We start from the raw sequence: 12928 nt of genomic DNA, 5'->3' as shown, positions 1-12928 counted from the left end.
TAAATGATTATATAACATTTTTATATTTATAAAATATATTAATATATTTAAATAGTTTATAAAAAATTATATAATCCTTAAAAATGAAACATCTATATATAATAAAATATATATAATAACTAATAATAATTCATGATTAAAATATAAATACAAAATAAATCTAAATAAAATAAGAAAATACTATTTAATATAATACTATATAATATAAACATTTCCTAAAATATCTAAATTACATAAAGTGAATTAACATTACATTTTTGCAGGGTAAAATGACAGGGAAAATTTAGGCAGAGGGAAGACTCAGTAAGTACAGAGGGAAAAGAGGGCGTCAGATGTTAGTCCATTTCAAGCAACAGATTTGAAATACATACCGCCCAGATGCAAATCCAGGATCTCACTGTAATTAGACTCTCCCCAATAGTCTATAATAAGGATATATTAGAAACATGTTACTGCACACACAGGCACAGCCAGTAGCTTTAAGTCATGCATATGTTGCACACAAACACACACACGCTCACACAGTAAGGTATGCTGAATACACACTCATCACATTTGTTATTTGGCATGTAAACACATGTAGTAACTTGCTTTTATAGTGCATGTCCTGTAATGGTAGATGAGCACATAGATTTGTTACACTGCTGTGTTCTGCCACAAGGGAGACTCTGGAGTGCGAATACGTTTTTGTATCTAAAACCCTTGTTTTGATTAAACACCTATCTATCTATCTATCTATCTAGAATCTATCTAAAACTCCTGTTATTCAATGTATATCAGGCATTTTAACCCTGTACAGCTTGTGAATATATGTTATGCTGAACAACAAAACATGAATATAGCATTTACCAGACAACTCACAAAAAGGTGCTTTAGGATCCACAAAACGGAATGATATAGATTCAAAACCGAAGAAACAGCCTATTAATCATTTATAGTGGCTCACATCCAGTGAGGCAGCATACAAATCTATGTTTGGCAAGACCGGATTGACGGGGCATGCAGTTGAGACACACGTGAGGAGAGACCAGGAGAGACGATGTTCGGCATGAGAATGGCATGATACGCTGAGACGACTACAACAACTACTAGAGTTATCACCATGGACCTGAGCGCCTCTTACGCTGTTTTGGACTAACACTAGAACCTTTATACAACCCTTAGAGAGAGTAAAGGATAAAAAGAGATTAAGAAACACTAGATAAAAAAGATGCGATGGAGGGGAGAGGGGGAGGTGAGAGAGGAGGCAATAATTCATCATTTTTCTTCTACTGCCTATAATTACCCTACTGTCTGGAAATCACAAATCCATAAATTTTCATTTGTTACAGCTACAGCTACTTGATTTTGTTAATATTATCTGTTCATATTTTGCAACAGAAAACCATTTTTCCTTGAATCCAATAACGGAAAAGATTCTAGTAATTCTCTCAGCTGTTACTGTAGTACATATCAAAAGGAAAATCCAAATTTGTGATAGCTTGTCATGTGCAATTTAATGCAGAAAACACATAAAATATGATAAGAACAGCCATAGAACTGTCAAAACATTCATTTTGCAATACCTATATTTGATTTATTAGAAGCATTACACACTGCAGTTTTTGCAATATTTTCTGCAATATTTGAAAAAAAAAAAACATATTTCTAATATGTACGGTATATATAGACATATATTTACATTTTCATATAAAGACTTAAAATACTCTTAAAGGATCTTCTAGTGAATAAAGATTTGTAAAAAGTATTTTACAGAGTTTGCAGGGGCAGATCCAACTTTATGTCAGGTACAAAACCTTGGACTTAATAGATTTAAATGATTTTTTTAAATGTAAAAATGTGTCCAAGAAAACAAAAAAAATGCCTTGAGATTCGCTTGCAGCTCAACTGGAGAGCTCAAAAAGCAATTTTGGCATATAAATAATTTTGAGCTGAGCATAACAAGAAAAAAAGATATTCACTACAAAAAAGTCTATTACTTTTTCATGACTTTCAAGGTTTTAATAATTATCATTGCCTATTCCAGGCCCGGAAATCACAATTCCCTGTCATTTCCAGGTTTTCCATAACCATGTGAACTCTGAATGTAATGCTAATGTTATGTCTATGTTGAGCCCGGTGTCACAAATTTAGTAATGAGATAAAACCTTCTAGCAAGGTTTGTATATGAAAAAAAAGGCATCACATTATTATGCATCAGAATACTAACTAATCCAAGTTCATAAAATCGCTTTTAATCATAAGGCAAATAATGCATAAACATTATTTTACATCATTTTAAGTCTGCACTGTAGTTTGAAGCTTGAATCTAGAAACAGCAAGCATGCAGCGCTCTGACCTAAAGGTCAAAGTATCACTACAAAGAAAAGCATGAGATATGAAGATCTACGCCAAGGCTTTAACCCTTCAGCAGCGCATCTGAGGAAACATTCAGAATGAAGTGAGACTGAAAGAGAGAAATACCTGCTTCCCCTCGCAACGCCTTTTCCACAGCGACACCTCTCTCCTCTAACTGCCTCTGTTTCTCTTCCACCTGCTCCAGCTGCCTCTGGATGATCTGAGGAATCAAAAAGCAGCTTCTAGTTAATTTTGTAATTCCACACTCGTTTCTTCTGCATGGCGATGGCTGAAATTCAACTTTCTGACAACCTCATGCAAAAAAAAGTCATTAGTATGCTTTCACCTGGGCTCTGTGGAGTCTCTTGAGCTCCTCTTGCTTGGCCTGCCTCCGTGCAGCTTTCTGTACTCTTCTTGTTAACTTGGCATTAAGTTCCTCCTCCGTGTATGTTTTCTGCAATAGGAAATTAAAAATCAGATCCAGCGCTCCTGTAACCTGTGTCCAGGTCAGTTGTAGATGGATCCTTGTCTGGCATCTCATAGATGTCTACGGCAGGGGTTTGTGGAATAGAAGGCTACAGCAGAGTCTAAAACAGAGCCTAATGTCAAAGCTAGGTAACTACTACAACATACTTAAGTACTTTTGACTTACAATTCTAAAGCACCTCTAGATGCTCTAGATTTTAGCAGTATAATCAAGTCATTAGTAGCCAAGTATAATCATAAGTATAACTTTTTATCACAATAATGGTACTGTGTGTGTATTTTGGCTGGAAATTCAACAAATAATTAAACACGTCAGTATATTAAGTACTCCATTCTAAAAAAAGAAAAAAAAGAAAACATGATTCATAAATTTACTACACCTGACATCAGTACAAAAGAGACTCAAAACAGTAATACTAACAAAAAAGAAGACTTGACTCAAACTTTAAATTTGCAGACTATGACGATAGATAGATAGATAGATAGATAGATATTTCTTTGTGTATTTCATTGGTATTGTGCACAGAGCCAATAAATTGTAACAAAGTGTAAGACAGACATAGACTGAAAAAATATTGACTGGAGATGCTTTAAGAAAGTCTAGTAGAAGCTATGAAACAAGAAAAACAAGTTGCATGTAAACCAGTGAGGTACACAGTACAGAAAACAGTATGCAGCCCAGAAAGCCTTTTAAGAACGTCATGTGATACGGTTACATCCTCCAACAGAAAGGGGGCGCTTTAGCCTTCACCATGCTGCAGAAAATGGTTAGTAAAACAATAAAGCAAACATGTTTTGACCAACAATAACAGACAGGGGTTAGGCATGACGGTGTGATATGACATGCGTAAAACGGGTAGACCAATGTGAATGAATGAACACACTACCTTCGTGGCATACGATCTCTTGAACGCCAATGCATGAGGTACATAAACAGACTTAGAAAAATAAATTAAAAAGGAAAACAAACAAAACAAAAATTATGTGATTAGATGGGTTAATGTACAATTAAACAAAATCAGGACTCTATGGCAACACACAAAAACAAGACTTAACATTTAAGGACACTGGGATGAGTGCAAAAGTACAAATTAATATGACCGTGTTTTGTGCAACACAATTAAACTCAGGGTCCAAAATTAACCCCCGCCAACCAAACTGAATATTTCACAGACAGAATGTGAAATATTCATCACATTAACCAACAAAATTAGTAAGAAATAGTTAAAAAAAAAAATCTATGGCCAAAAATGTTCACCCACCAATGGCAAGTGTGGCAAAGAGTTAATTTTGGACCTTTTAGACGTAATCTAGATTAAGATTTGCTAGAGAATACTAAAAAAAACAAAAAAAAAACAACTCACAAAACAAACTACCTGTGACCTGAGTCACGAGTCACGACCACAACTTCATATCCACAACTAGGCTAGTTATGAAAGTCAAATGAACACTGCACTCTAAAAGTGCCTACTATATATATATATATATATATTTTGCCTACTATATATATATATATATATTTTTTTTTTTGTCTTCTTTGAATTCTGGTGGACACCAGAATATGATTTTTTTTGTCGTTCTACACATCTAGCCCCAATCTCTCTCTATTCACCTTCACACAAACACAGCAAGGCTAAAGATACTTGATTTCGTACAGGTTACGAATGAAATACAATGCTGTACAATATTTTTTAAATCTGTTTAACTAAAATATTTACTGGTTTGTTGGCATAGTGTTGCATTCATGTTCTGTCTGAAACCCAGTAGCTTCTAGCTGCTGTGCAATACATCACTGAAATACCTCTTCCTCTTTTCCTTTCTCCTGTTCCACATCCTTCATTTTCACAATATTTTCTTTGAATCTTCTTTCATTCTCCCTCTCTTTTGACCTTTCCTTGCCCTTCTCTGTTACTCTTTTTCCTTTTTCCTTTGCCCTGTCCTTATCCTTCTCTTTGGATTTCTCCTCTTTAAATGCCTCTTTATTCAAATCTGATACCAAGTCAAACAGGACATGGCGCTGAGAAGAGTAAAAGATTTCATTAAAATTGGAGACTCTGCAGAGAGAAAACATTTGACTCAAATGAGAAAAAAGAAGCTATTTATATTATATACTTACATCACCCTTGGACTTCTGAGAGGATCTTTCCAGTACATCATCAAAAGAGAGATCAGAGTCCTCAGAAAAACTGAGATTTCTCCTTAGACGTAAATCTACATCAGTAAATTAGAGAGAACTTTGCATAAGAAAATAACCAGTTAAAAGAGACTTTAAAAAAACATATGTAACTCTAAATAAACTCAGCAAAATTCTGCAAGATTTTAACACAACCCATGAGGGTCTGAAGTGAGCCTGAATGAGAACTGGTCAGCATTTTCACAGGCACACTCCAGGCATGAAGGCTGCTCCAAAAGGTATGCAATTTAATGATGCCTCTTAATATACCTTGCATTGACCAAATTCTAAGGTAGCATCACATATACTTTTTGTTGAAAAGGGAAACCCAGAATGCACTGCAACTACAGGAAACAAATAAATCCAAATTTGTGGATGAGGCAAGATGTTGATTATAGAGCAACAAATTGTTCAAGCAAAACCATGAAGTATTAATATCTCAATGTATATATATATATATATATATATATATATAGAATATTCTACACAATGTTGTGCAATGTACTTTCATGCTTATTAAAGGTACCACATTATCTTAGCAATATGCTAACAGTAGACTCTACAGGAATCCTTTGAGAGTCAAATAATTGAATTCAATGATGGTTTTGATGCTGTTTTGGAAAGGAGCTGCCTATTTAGGATTCATACTAGATTTTGGAACAGAGCTAGCATAGACAAGGATGAATTCTGACAAAGGGGGAGTTGTTCAAATGAAAAAAATTCTAACTGACCTGAGGACCTGTCCAGTGGTGATTCTTTCTTCTTCCCGGAGTCTTCAGTTGTAGAGCTGGAGGGTGTGCTTGGGCATGACTTGTCGTCTTTTTTCTTTTTGTCCTTCTTGTAGCCAGAGAACACCGCCTTCCACAGGGACTTGTGTTTGGGTGGAGTCTCTTCTGTGCCAGAGAGCCTTTTATTTTTGGCTTTCTTTTCTTTTTTGTTCTTGCGTGGAGAAAACAGTGAGCTGCGCTTCTTGCTTTTGCCCCCTGCTGAGCTTTCTGAAGATGTGACGGAACTGTCCAAGGTCTTACTGGTGGATGTGGTGAAGAAACGGTCAGGTAGTGTGTCTGTCTGCTTTTTGGACTCCAAAGCCTTCACTGCAGAGTCCTTGGGTGTGTTTGATTGCTTTTTGTTTTCCCCTGTTGTCTCAGGAACATTCCAGGCTACTTTTGCCACAGCACCCTTGGCAGCATCTGATTCTTTCATCTTAGTAAGCTGCTTGGACATGGCGTCTTTCAGAGCTTGGCTCTTCACAGACTTTTCCCGTGCCCGCATTCGCTCTTCTGCAATCTCCTTGGCTTCAGGAGAAAAATGTTGGGGACCCTTTGCTGTCCGGGAAACTCCACCAGGTATGTTGGGCTTGCCATTTTCCATTGCCAGTGCCAGGTGTAAAGGCGGCTTCTCACGGTTGACCTTGCTGGTTGGCGGGGTGTAAAATTTTTCCAGACCACTTGTGTCCGGAGTGCGGTCATCGTATGTGTCTTCAATGTCGTCAGCAAATGGTATCTCGTCTACACACTCCACAAAAGACTTTCTCACTTCTTCACGGCGTGGTTTATTCGGGTCCTTTACCCTCATAACAACAGGAGGGTTAGTTCCAGGGTCTGGAACTGGAGCCACAACTGGTTTTGGTTGAGGAGGACTAACTGGAGTCTTAGGTTTAGGCGGTGTAGTCTCAGGTTTAGGCTCCTCTGTGGCTTCAAGAAGGTTGTCCCAGGACACCTGAGGCCTTTTGTTTTGGAAAGAAGCTGGCTCCTCATTAGGTGGAGGTGGTGGGGGACTGGAAGGAGGGGTAAGCATGGTAGAATCAGAGTTGTTGTAGCTGTCACTAGCTACTGTCTGACTGGTAGTCACGCTTCCATTAAGACCCAACCCTGAACTGCTGCTCAAGTCCTTCTTCTCAGAACCATTACTCTTAGGTTCCACCGGAGATATAACCTGACCCTCCAAGGTAATGTTGATCCTGCGTATGATAGAACGGCCTGTGAAAGTAGGCTTCTGCTCTTCAGACAAGTCCTCTGGGGTGTAAGACTTTGAAGATGATGATTCAGGCGTTGGAGTTTCCACTGATGCTTTGCTTCGATCCAGAGGAGAGAGTCCTAAACTCTTTCGGATCTCTGCACTCTTCAACCAGAACTCCTCAATGAGGTCCGTTTTCTTGACGGGGGTTTCCTCAGGCACTGAATCTTTCAAGGGTTCATTGGTTCTCTTCTCAGAAGCAGGTTTAGCTAAAGGAGTGGAAGTGACAGCTGGGACTGGCTGAGTCCTGACAGGGGAGCTTGTGGAGAGGGGTGAGGGTGGCTTGTTGCAGGGTTGTGATTGGGTACATATTGGAGACAAAGGATTACTTGTTGGAGAGCAGGCACAAGGCTCAGGCTGGACAGGAGATTTAAGAGACGTTGTTTGTGGTTGTGGAACAGGTTGGGAGCAGATGGGCGATAGCGCAACAATTTGAGCAGCAGGTGAATGGGGACTTTTAGCATCAGGACTCGGAGACGGGGGAATGTTCGGTTTGACATTATCAAATAGATAGGGCTCAGGGAAAAAACGTGCACCAGGACATTTAACTAGTATTACAGGAGAAATGTCTTTCACCTGTAGAAAGAGAAAATGAATGGTAGAATTTTATAGTATGAAGAGGCTTTTGTCATTTTAAATACCAAGCAAACAAGTCAGACCAAGACATTTAGATCCCACAACCCTGTATCACCTCTTCAATGGGTAAAGCAGGTTTTTGGATTGGAGACAGCACAACGTCCACAAGAAATTCCCTTGGATTTGCAGATGTTTTCTCTGCAAGGAAAAATAAAACTGGCTCAAATATTGATCGACATTGAAAATCCCTTGTGTTGTGATTTTAATCATCAAAGCCTGCGTAATTATGAAGCAAGACATTGATGTAATGTGTTCAGAGACGCAAGTTATGCAAGTGCATAAACATTTGCAATCATCAGTCTCAAACAGAAATGGAAAAGGCATGAATTTATATGATTATGATTAGGTTATGATTACCAGTGTTAGAAACATGTCCCTGGCTCTCTGCTTTGCCATTATCCACTGGAAGCATCACCACTTCATCTATGCAATGTGAGCGAGCTTCAGCCTCTGCGTCTGAGGGAATGTCCTCTGTGACATTAAAGAAATTAAAACAGTGTGAGAGCCTGTATAGAAACTACTATAGAAAATGTATAGAAACATATATTTTAAAAGCAAGCATTTTGTCTGCATTAATTTAGACAATGCATCATAAAAAAAAACGTTGTCAACCCTTGTTACCATTATACTTTCCCCTTTTTTAAATAATTAAATTAAATAAATTACAAAAAGAGGAAGCAACACAATCCTTTCAAAGACCAATGAAAGTAACTAACTTATGTAAAACAACTTTATCTTATGTTTGTCAGTAAAGGACGATCTTTAAATGTCAAGTCTGTTAATCTAATTTTATTTTGCAAAATAGTGAAGGGGTTTTCAATTAATTAAATTCTAACAGTTAACTCTGTAACCTTTCTGAAGGCATAATGATATATCATCATAAAATGGCACATGGATTTGACAAACCTTGATCTATTTCAGTGCCTGGCTCAAAGTCAGGACTGACTGCTTCTGCTTCTGGGTCATCATCCTCTTCACAGGGCTCTGGGATCACAGGAGAAGAAAAATGTTGGTCAAAAGTCTAAAAGAAAAGGTCAAAACTATTATCTCATGAATATTAGAAGACCTTCCATGTGCAGAAGGTGTTAGCAACACAAAACAGCTAAAGAATGAAGAATGTGTGCAAAAAAAAGAACAAGCACAGAATGAATCAATCATGTAGCTAACAAATGATGGTCTTCGGGGAACATTAAAATAAACACACAATGAGTGCACTTGACAAAATGTAGAAATAAACAAATTGTATTAGTAGTTAAACACATGCAAGTGTCAATTTACACACAGTCAAATGGATGGGGCTCAAAAACAGCAGCTGTTGAGAAGGGGTGAGTAAAGAGTTGTGAATGAAACGCAATGACACCAAACTGAACATTACAAACATAAATAAAGAGGGAGATTTAGCTGAGACACCCCCTTCCACACACCACCACTTTTTTTTTTTGCATACATTAATGGTATTATTTGAACAAAAGTTCTGAACTTCAGCAGAGATTATTTGCCAGCTTCGGAATCGTTTGCAACCATGTTCAGTCTGTTTCTTTCCTGCACTTCTGTGACATGCTCAAGGCTGTTGTATTCAAGGGTTTTGTGCGTGTCCGCTCTCTGAACCACAAAAATACTCAGAAATGTTTTTAGTTATTTCTGGTTTTGACCTCTCTGTGGCCTTGCGCTGTACAGATGAAGTGCCTTGCAATTATGTCACAACAAGCTCTTTGCATCCTCCACAGATGCACCACATGCATCCTGGGACAAAATTGTTTTACTTTTAAGTACATTTCATAATTTGTATTATTTCAGAAGGAAACATGTCAGATGCAGTGTGTGTTTGGATTAAGATGAAGGATCCAAACACACCCTGCATGCCAGATGCAGTGTGTGTTTGGATTAAGCTGAAGGATAATAGCTATCACACCAGACACGGTCTCGCTTGCCACTCCAGCATGCAGTAGCGTCAACTTGTTTTTGCATGTGATGTTTCAACATGCAATCAATGTTCAACAATGATTGCAGTGGTGTTAAGTGTTCAATAGTATTGCCATGCGCTGATGTGTGTGTATGTATTAGCACTAATATAAGTTGCTGGACTTGTTTTTCTTCTCTACCTCCAGACATCGAGTCCAACCAGGCTCTGACAGCCTCATGACGCATGGATTTGTGGGAGGGGGCTACAATTAAACCAATGGAAAATGAGAATGGGAACAGGTACATGAAATGCACAGACACAGCAAAACATAAATACACATACATTCATGAATAAATCAAAGAGATCAACAGAAAAAGGGGCATATACTTAGTGAGCAATGCCCCAATATCCAGAATGTTGATAAAGTGAGACATAAGTACACACAAAATATAGGAGAACAAATAACTCAACCCGTAACAGGTCAAAATAAATAATGTCACAACGATGACAAAGTGTGATATAGAAAAAGTATTAAAGCAAGATGAAAGACTGCAGAAAGTATGATAAGCGAGCAAAACACTACTGTAGATGAAACCTGAGAAATTCACATCAAAAAGCGATCACACATGCAAATCACACACACAACAAGCTCCTTTACACCTGGCAACATTCATCTAGAGTGATCCAGCTAAAAGTGAACAGCGAAAAATACTAGGAGGAATTCACTACTATTAAATTCTGTCCGATTCTGATAATTATTTTCATGCCAAATTTGAAATTCTGTACCATTTTGGAATTTAGGCATTATGAAATTATAATGTACAATATGAAAAATAAATGTGTTATTAACTTAGTGTTTTTAAAGATTAACTTTAAGTGCTACAGCAGATGATGGCAAAGGTAATCTAAATAGAGGAGAAGAGCATGCATATTAAGCATATGATATCAACTGATTACAAACTTTAAAAACATATTTTACTCCCAAAATCCAATTACACAGAAAAACATATGAGATGCATGTTAATACCAGGTGTAAACGGCACCATCTACTACCCCCTAAAAGCCACAGGGCCCAGGCATGACTCCTCCACATGGGGTTACCTGTGGAGGAGGTGGGCTGTGTGAGCTGGGTGTTGTTCAGTGAGGGCTGAGAGCCTAAGGGTGACAGCAAGGGGCCCTCAACCAGCCCTTCAGCTTGTTTAGATGTCCAGTGGTTGTCCATCTGGATGTCCAGAGGGTCTACTGGATGTATGGCTTGCTGGATTTGCAGGTTCCTAGCTGCATGGTGGCATTACGTGTAGCCATTAAGGTGACCCAATCATTTTGTAGGATTAATTGGCGAGTCCATTAGCACGTCAAGAACAGAAAATCCAATTTGTTTAAAAAAGTAAAAAGGTCCAGGTCACAAAAAGTCCCCATAGGCAGCAATGTGAGCAGAGAGTGAGATTCAGCAGCCATAAATGGTGAGACAGACACATTGAAGAAGACAAAAAGAGAGGAAAACATTATAGTTTAGAATAGTGCCAAATTAGTATATACTTTAGAAAAGTAGCATGCTTTAGAAAAGGCTCCTTCAAATATGACAGCAACTTTTAAAAAGCAACAATCAACTCTGTGGGTGCTTTCACACTTGAACTTTTGGTGTGAATTTGAGTACACTTGATGTCAGCATTCAGTTAATTTAGCTGGCGTGAAATCGCAAACTGTGTCCGAGTCAGCTTGAAACTGTAGTCTGGGTTACGGTTCATGTATGGATCACAGTCAGGCCGAATTAGTGAACTGCTAACCGAAAAATGAAACTTCTGTCATCATTTACTCACCCTCATGTCATTCCAAACCTGTATGACTTGTATAGCTTTATTCCATGAAACAAAAAAGAAAAATGAGAAATGTCTGTGTTTTGTCCATATAACATAAGTCAATGGTAACCAAAATGGTTTGGTTACCAACATTCTTCAAAATATCTTTACGTTCCACAGAAGTCAGTCATACAGGTTTGGAACAACATGGGCGTGAGTAAATGATGATGCAGTTTTATTTTTGGGTGTACTATCCCCTTTGAGGTTTGGTAAAACAACAATAAAAGCATTAATAAAACAAAGAAGCTGGCGTCTTCTCTTCCTGTTACCTAGATATAGCGATAAACAGATGCCGCTAATATTAACAGTGATACTTATGTTAATGACATAAGCTCAGTTTAAGACCAAACAATCAAAGCAAGTGTGAAAACACCCTGAAAAATCTCATTCAAAACACCACGGTGGTGTGAATGCATGCCATTTTAACCACAAACAACATTGCAGAAAAAAAGAGAGCAATTAACAATTATGTTCATGGTAAAAGCTGCATAGCCTTGTTAAATTAAAACAAATCAATAGCTAATAAAAAAAGAGGAGGAAAGCAGGAGAAAAGGCAAATTGTGTTAGCTCAATAACTCTTCAGTTACTGATGAAGTTATGAGGTATCGGCGTGTGCTAAAGCCAAATGCATCCACAGGCATCACTACCTTTAAATACACCCGTATCCTCTTCATTTGCGAGATTTTTCAACCAAAGACCTGACTGAAGCTCCCTGTCCCAGGGGAAATACTCTCCCGCTGTCATCCCATACAATTACCCCAGCACACACACATACACACAGTGATGGAAAATCGTCACAGTACAGGATGACCCACAGAACAAGAAACCTCCAATAACATTCAGAGACCAACGTACTGAGGACTTCAACAGTAGTATCAGCTACAGTATAGACTTTTGGATTTTGGCAGTATACTGATTGAATAATTTGGGTCATTTAATTATTTAGGTGAATATTTATTTATTTTATCGAATTAAAAAAACGAACTGACAAAAAATGGCAAATCTTTGGAATGATTTAATATAACAGTATAATACAAGTACCAAAAAGTACTATATATTGTTGTCTAAAAAATATTACACCATGGCACTGTACAGTCCTTGATTCTGATTGGGTGACAGGTGTTCCATAATTAAAAAAATTCAAAATGTCAAAGGTTCTTCACAAATTTTTTCCTTAGCTATTTGTTAGATTTCACCCTGTAAAACAGTTTTGTGTCAAAGAAAGTTATAAAATGTTCTTTTTTATAAAGGAAAAATACAAGACAGGGTTGGAAAAGGAAAACTAGTTGATTTGCCAGAGATGCCACAAACATCTGAAAATGCAGAAGGTTGAAAAGGCGAGTAACAGTAGCACATTAGTATAAATAAGTTTAGAATCGCTGAATGATTCAGCGTCTCACTGATGAGACATATCAGTGTAAAAAAAATATATATCAGGGCAGGGGCTGAAGCTCTGGGGTTAGAGCAATCTCTTGGGAAATCTTTTGTCTTACATTTTTCATCAGAAATGATATTACT

At 37.7% G+C, this 12928-nt stretch overlaps 1 protein-coding gene across 2 annotated transcripts in view; it reads right to left on the bottom strand.

Moving 5' to 3' along the window:
- Positions 1–12928, bottom strand: part of LOC107672585 (protein-methionine sulfoxide oxidase mical3a-like) — a 94361-nt gene that overhangs the window by 9955 nt on the left and 71478 nt on the right. Inside the window, exons 29-39 of one of the 2 annotated variants that reach the window (XM_016465836.1) lie at positions 12058–12147; positions 10653–10829; positions 8555–8632; positions 8006–8119; positions 7704–7786; positions 5728–7588; positions 4940–5034; positions 4625–4840; positions 3711–3761; positions 2684–2791; positions 2464–2557 (exon numbers count right to left, since the gene is read on the bottom strand). In XM_016465836.1, coding sequence (XP_016321322.1) covers positions 2464–2557; positions 2684–2791; positions 3711–3761; positions 4625–4840; positions 4940–5034; positions 5728–7588; positions 7704–7786; positions 8006–8119; positions 8555–8632; positions 10653–10829; positions 12058–12147 — 2967 coding nt within the window. Of the gene's footprint in view, positions 1–371; positions 423–2463; positions 2558–2683; positions 2792–3710; positions 3762–4624; positions 4841–4939; positions 5035–5727; positions 7589–7703; positions 7787–8005; positions 8120–8554; positions 8633–10652; positions 10830–12057; positions 12148–12928 lie in introns of both variants that reach the window. The other variant, XM_016465837.1, reaches the window with a different exon arrangement.

Source organism: Sinocyclocheilus anshuiensis, unplaced genomic scaffold, assembly GCF_001515605.1.
Source record: "Sinocyclocheilus anshuiensis isolate Anshui unplaced genomic scaffold, SAMN03320099.WGS_v1.1 scaffold28, whole genome shotgun sequence".
Classification (NCBI taxonomy): Eukaryota; Metazoa; Chordata; class Actinopteri; order Cypriniformes; family Cyprinidae; genus Sinocyclocheilus; species Sinocyclocheilus anshuiensis.
Note: the sequence above shows the minus strand (reverse complement) of the source record. Positions and strands in the feature narration are given on the sequence as shown.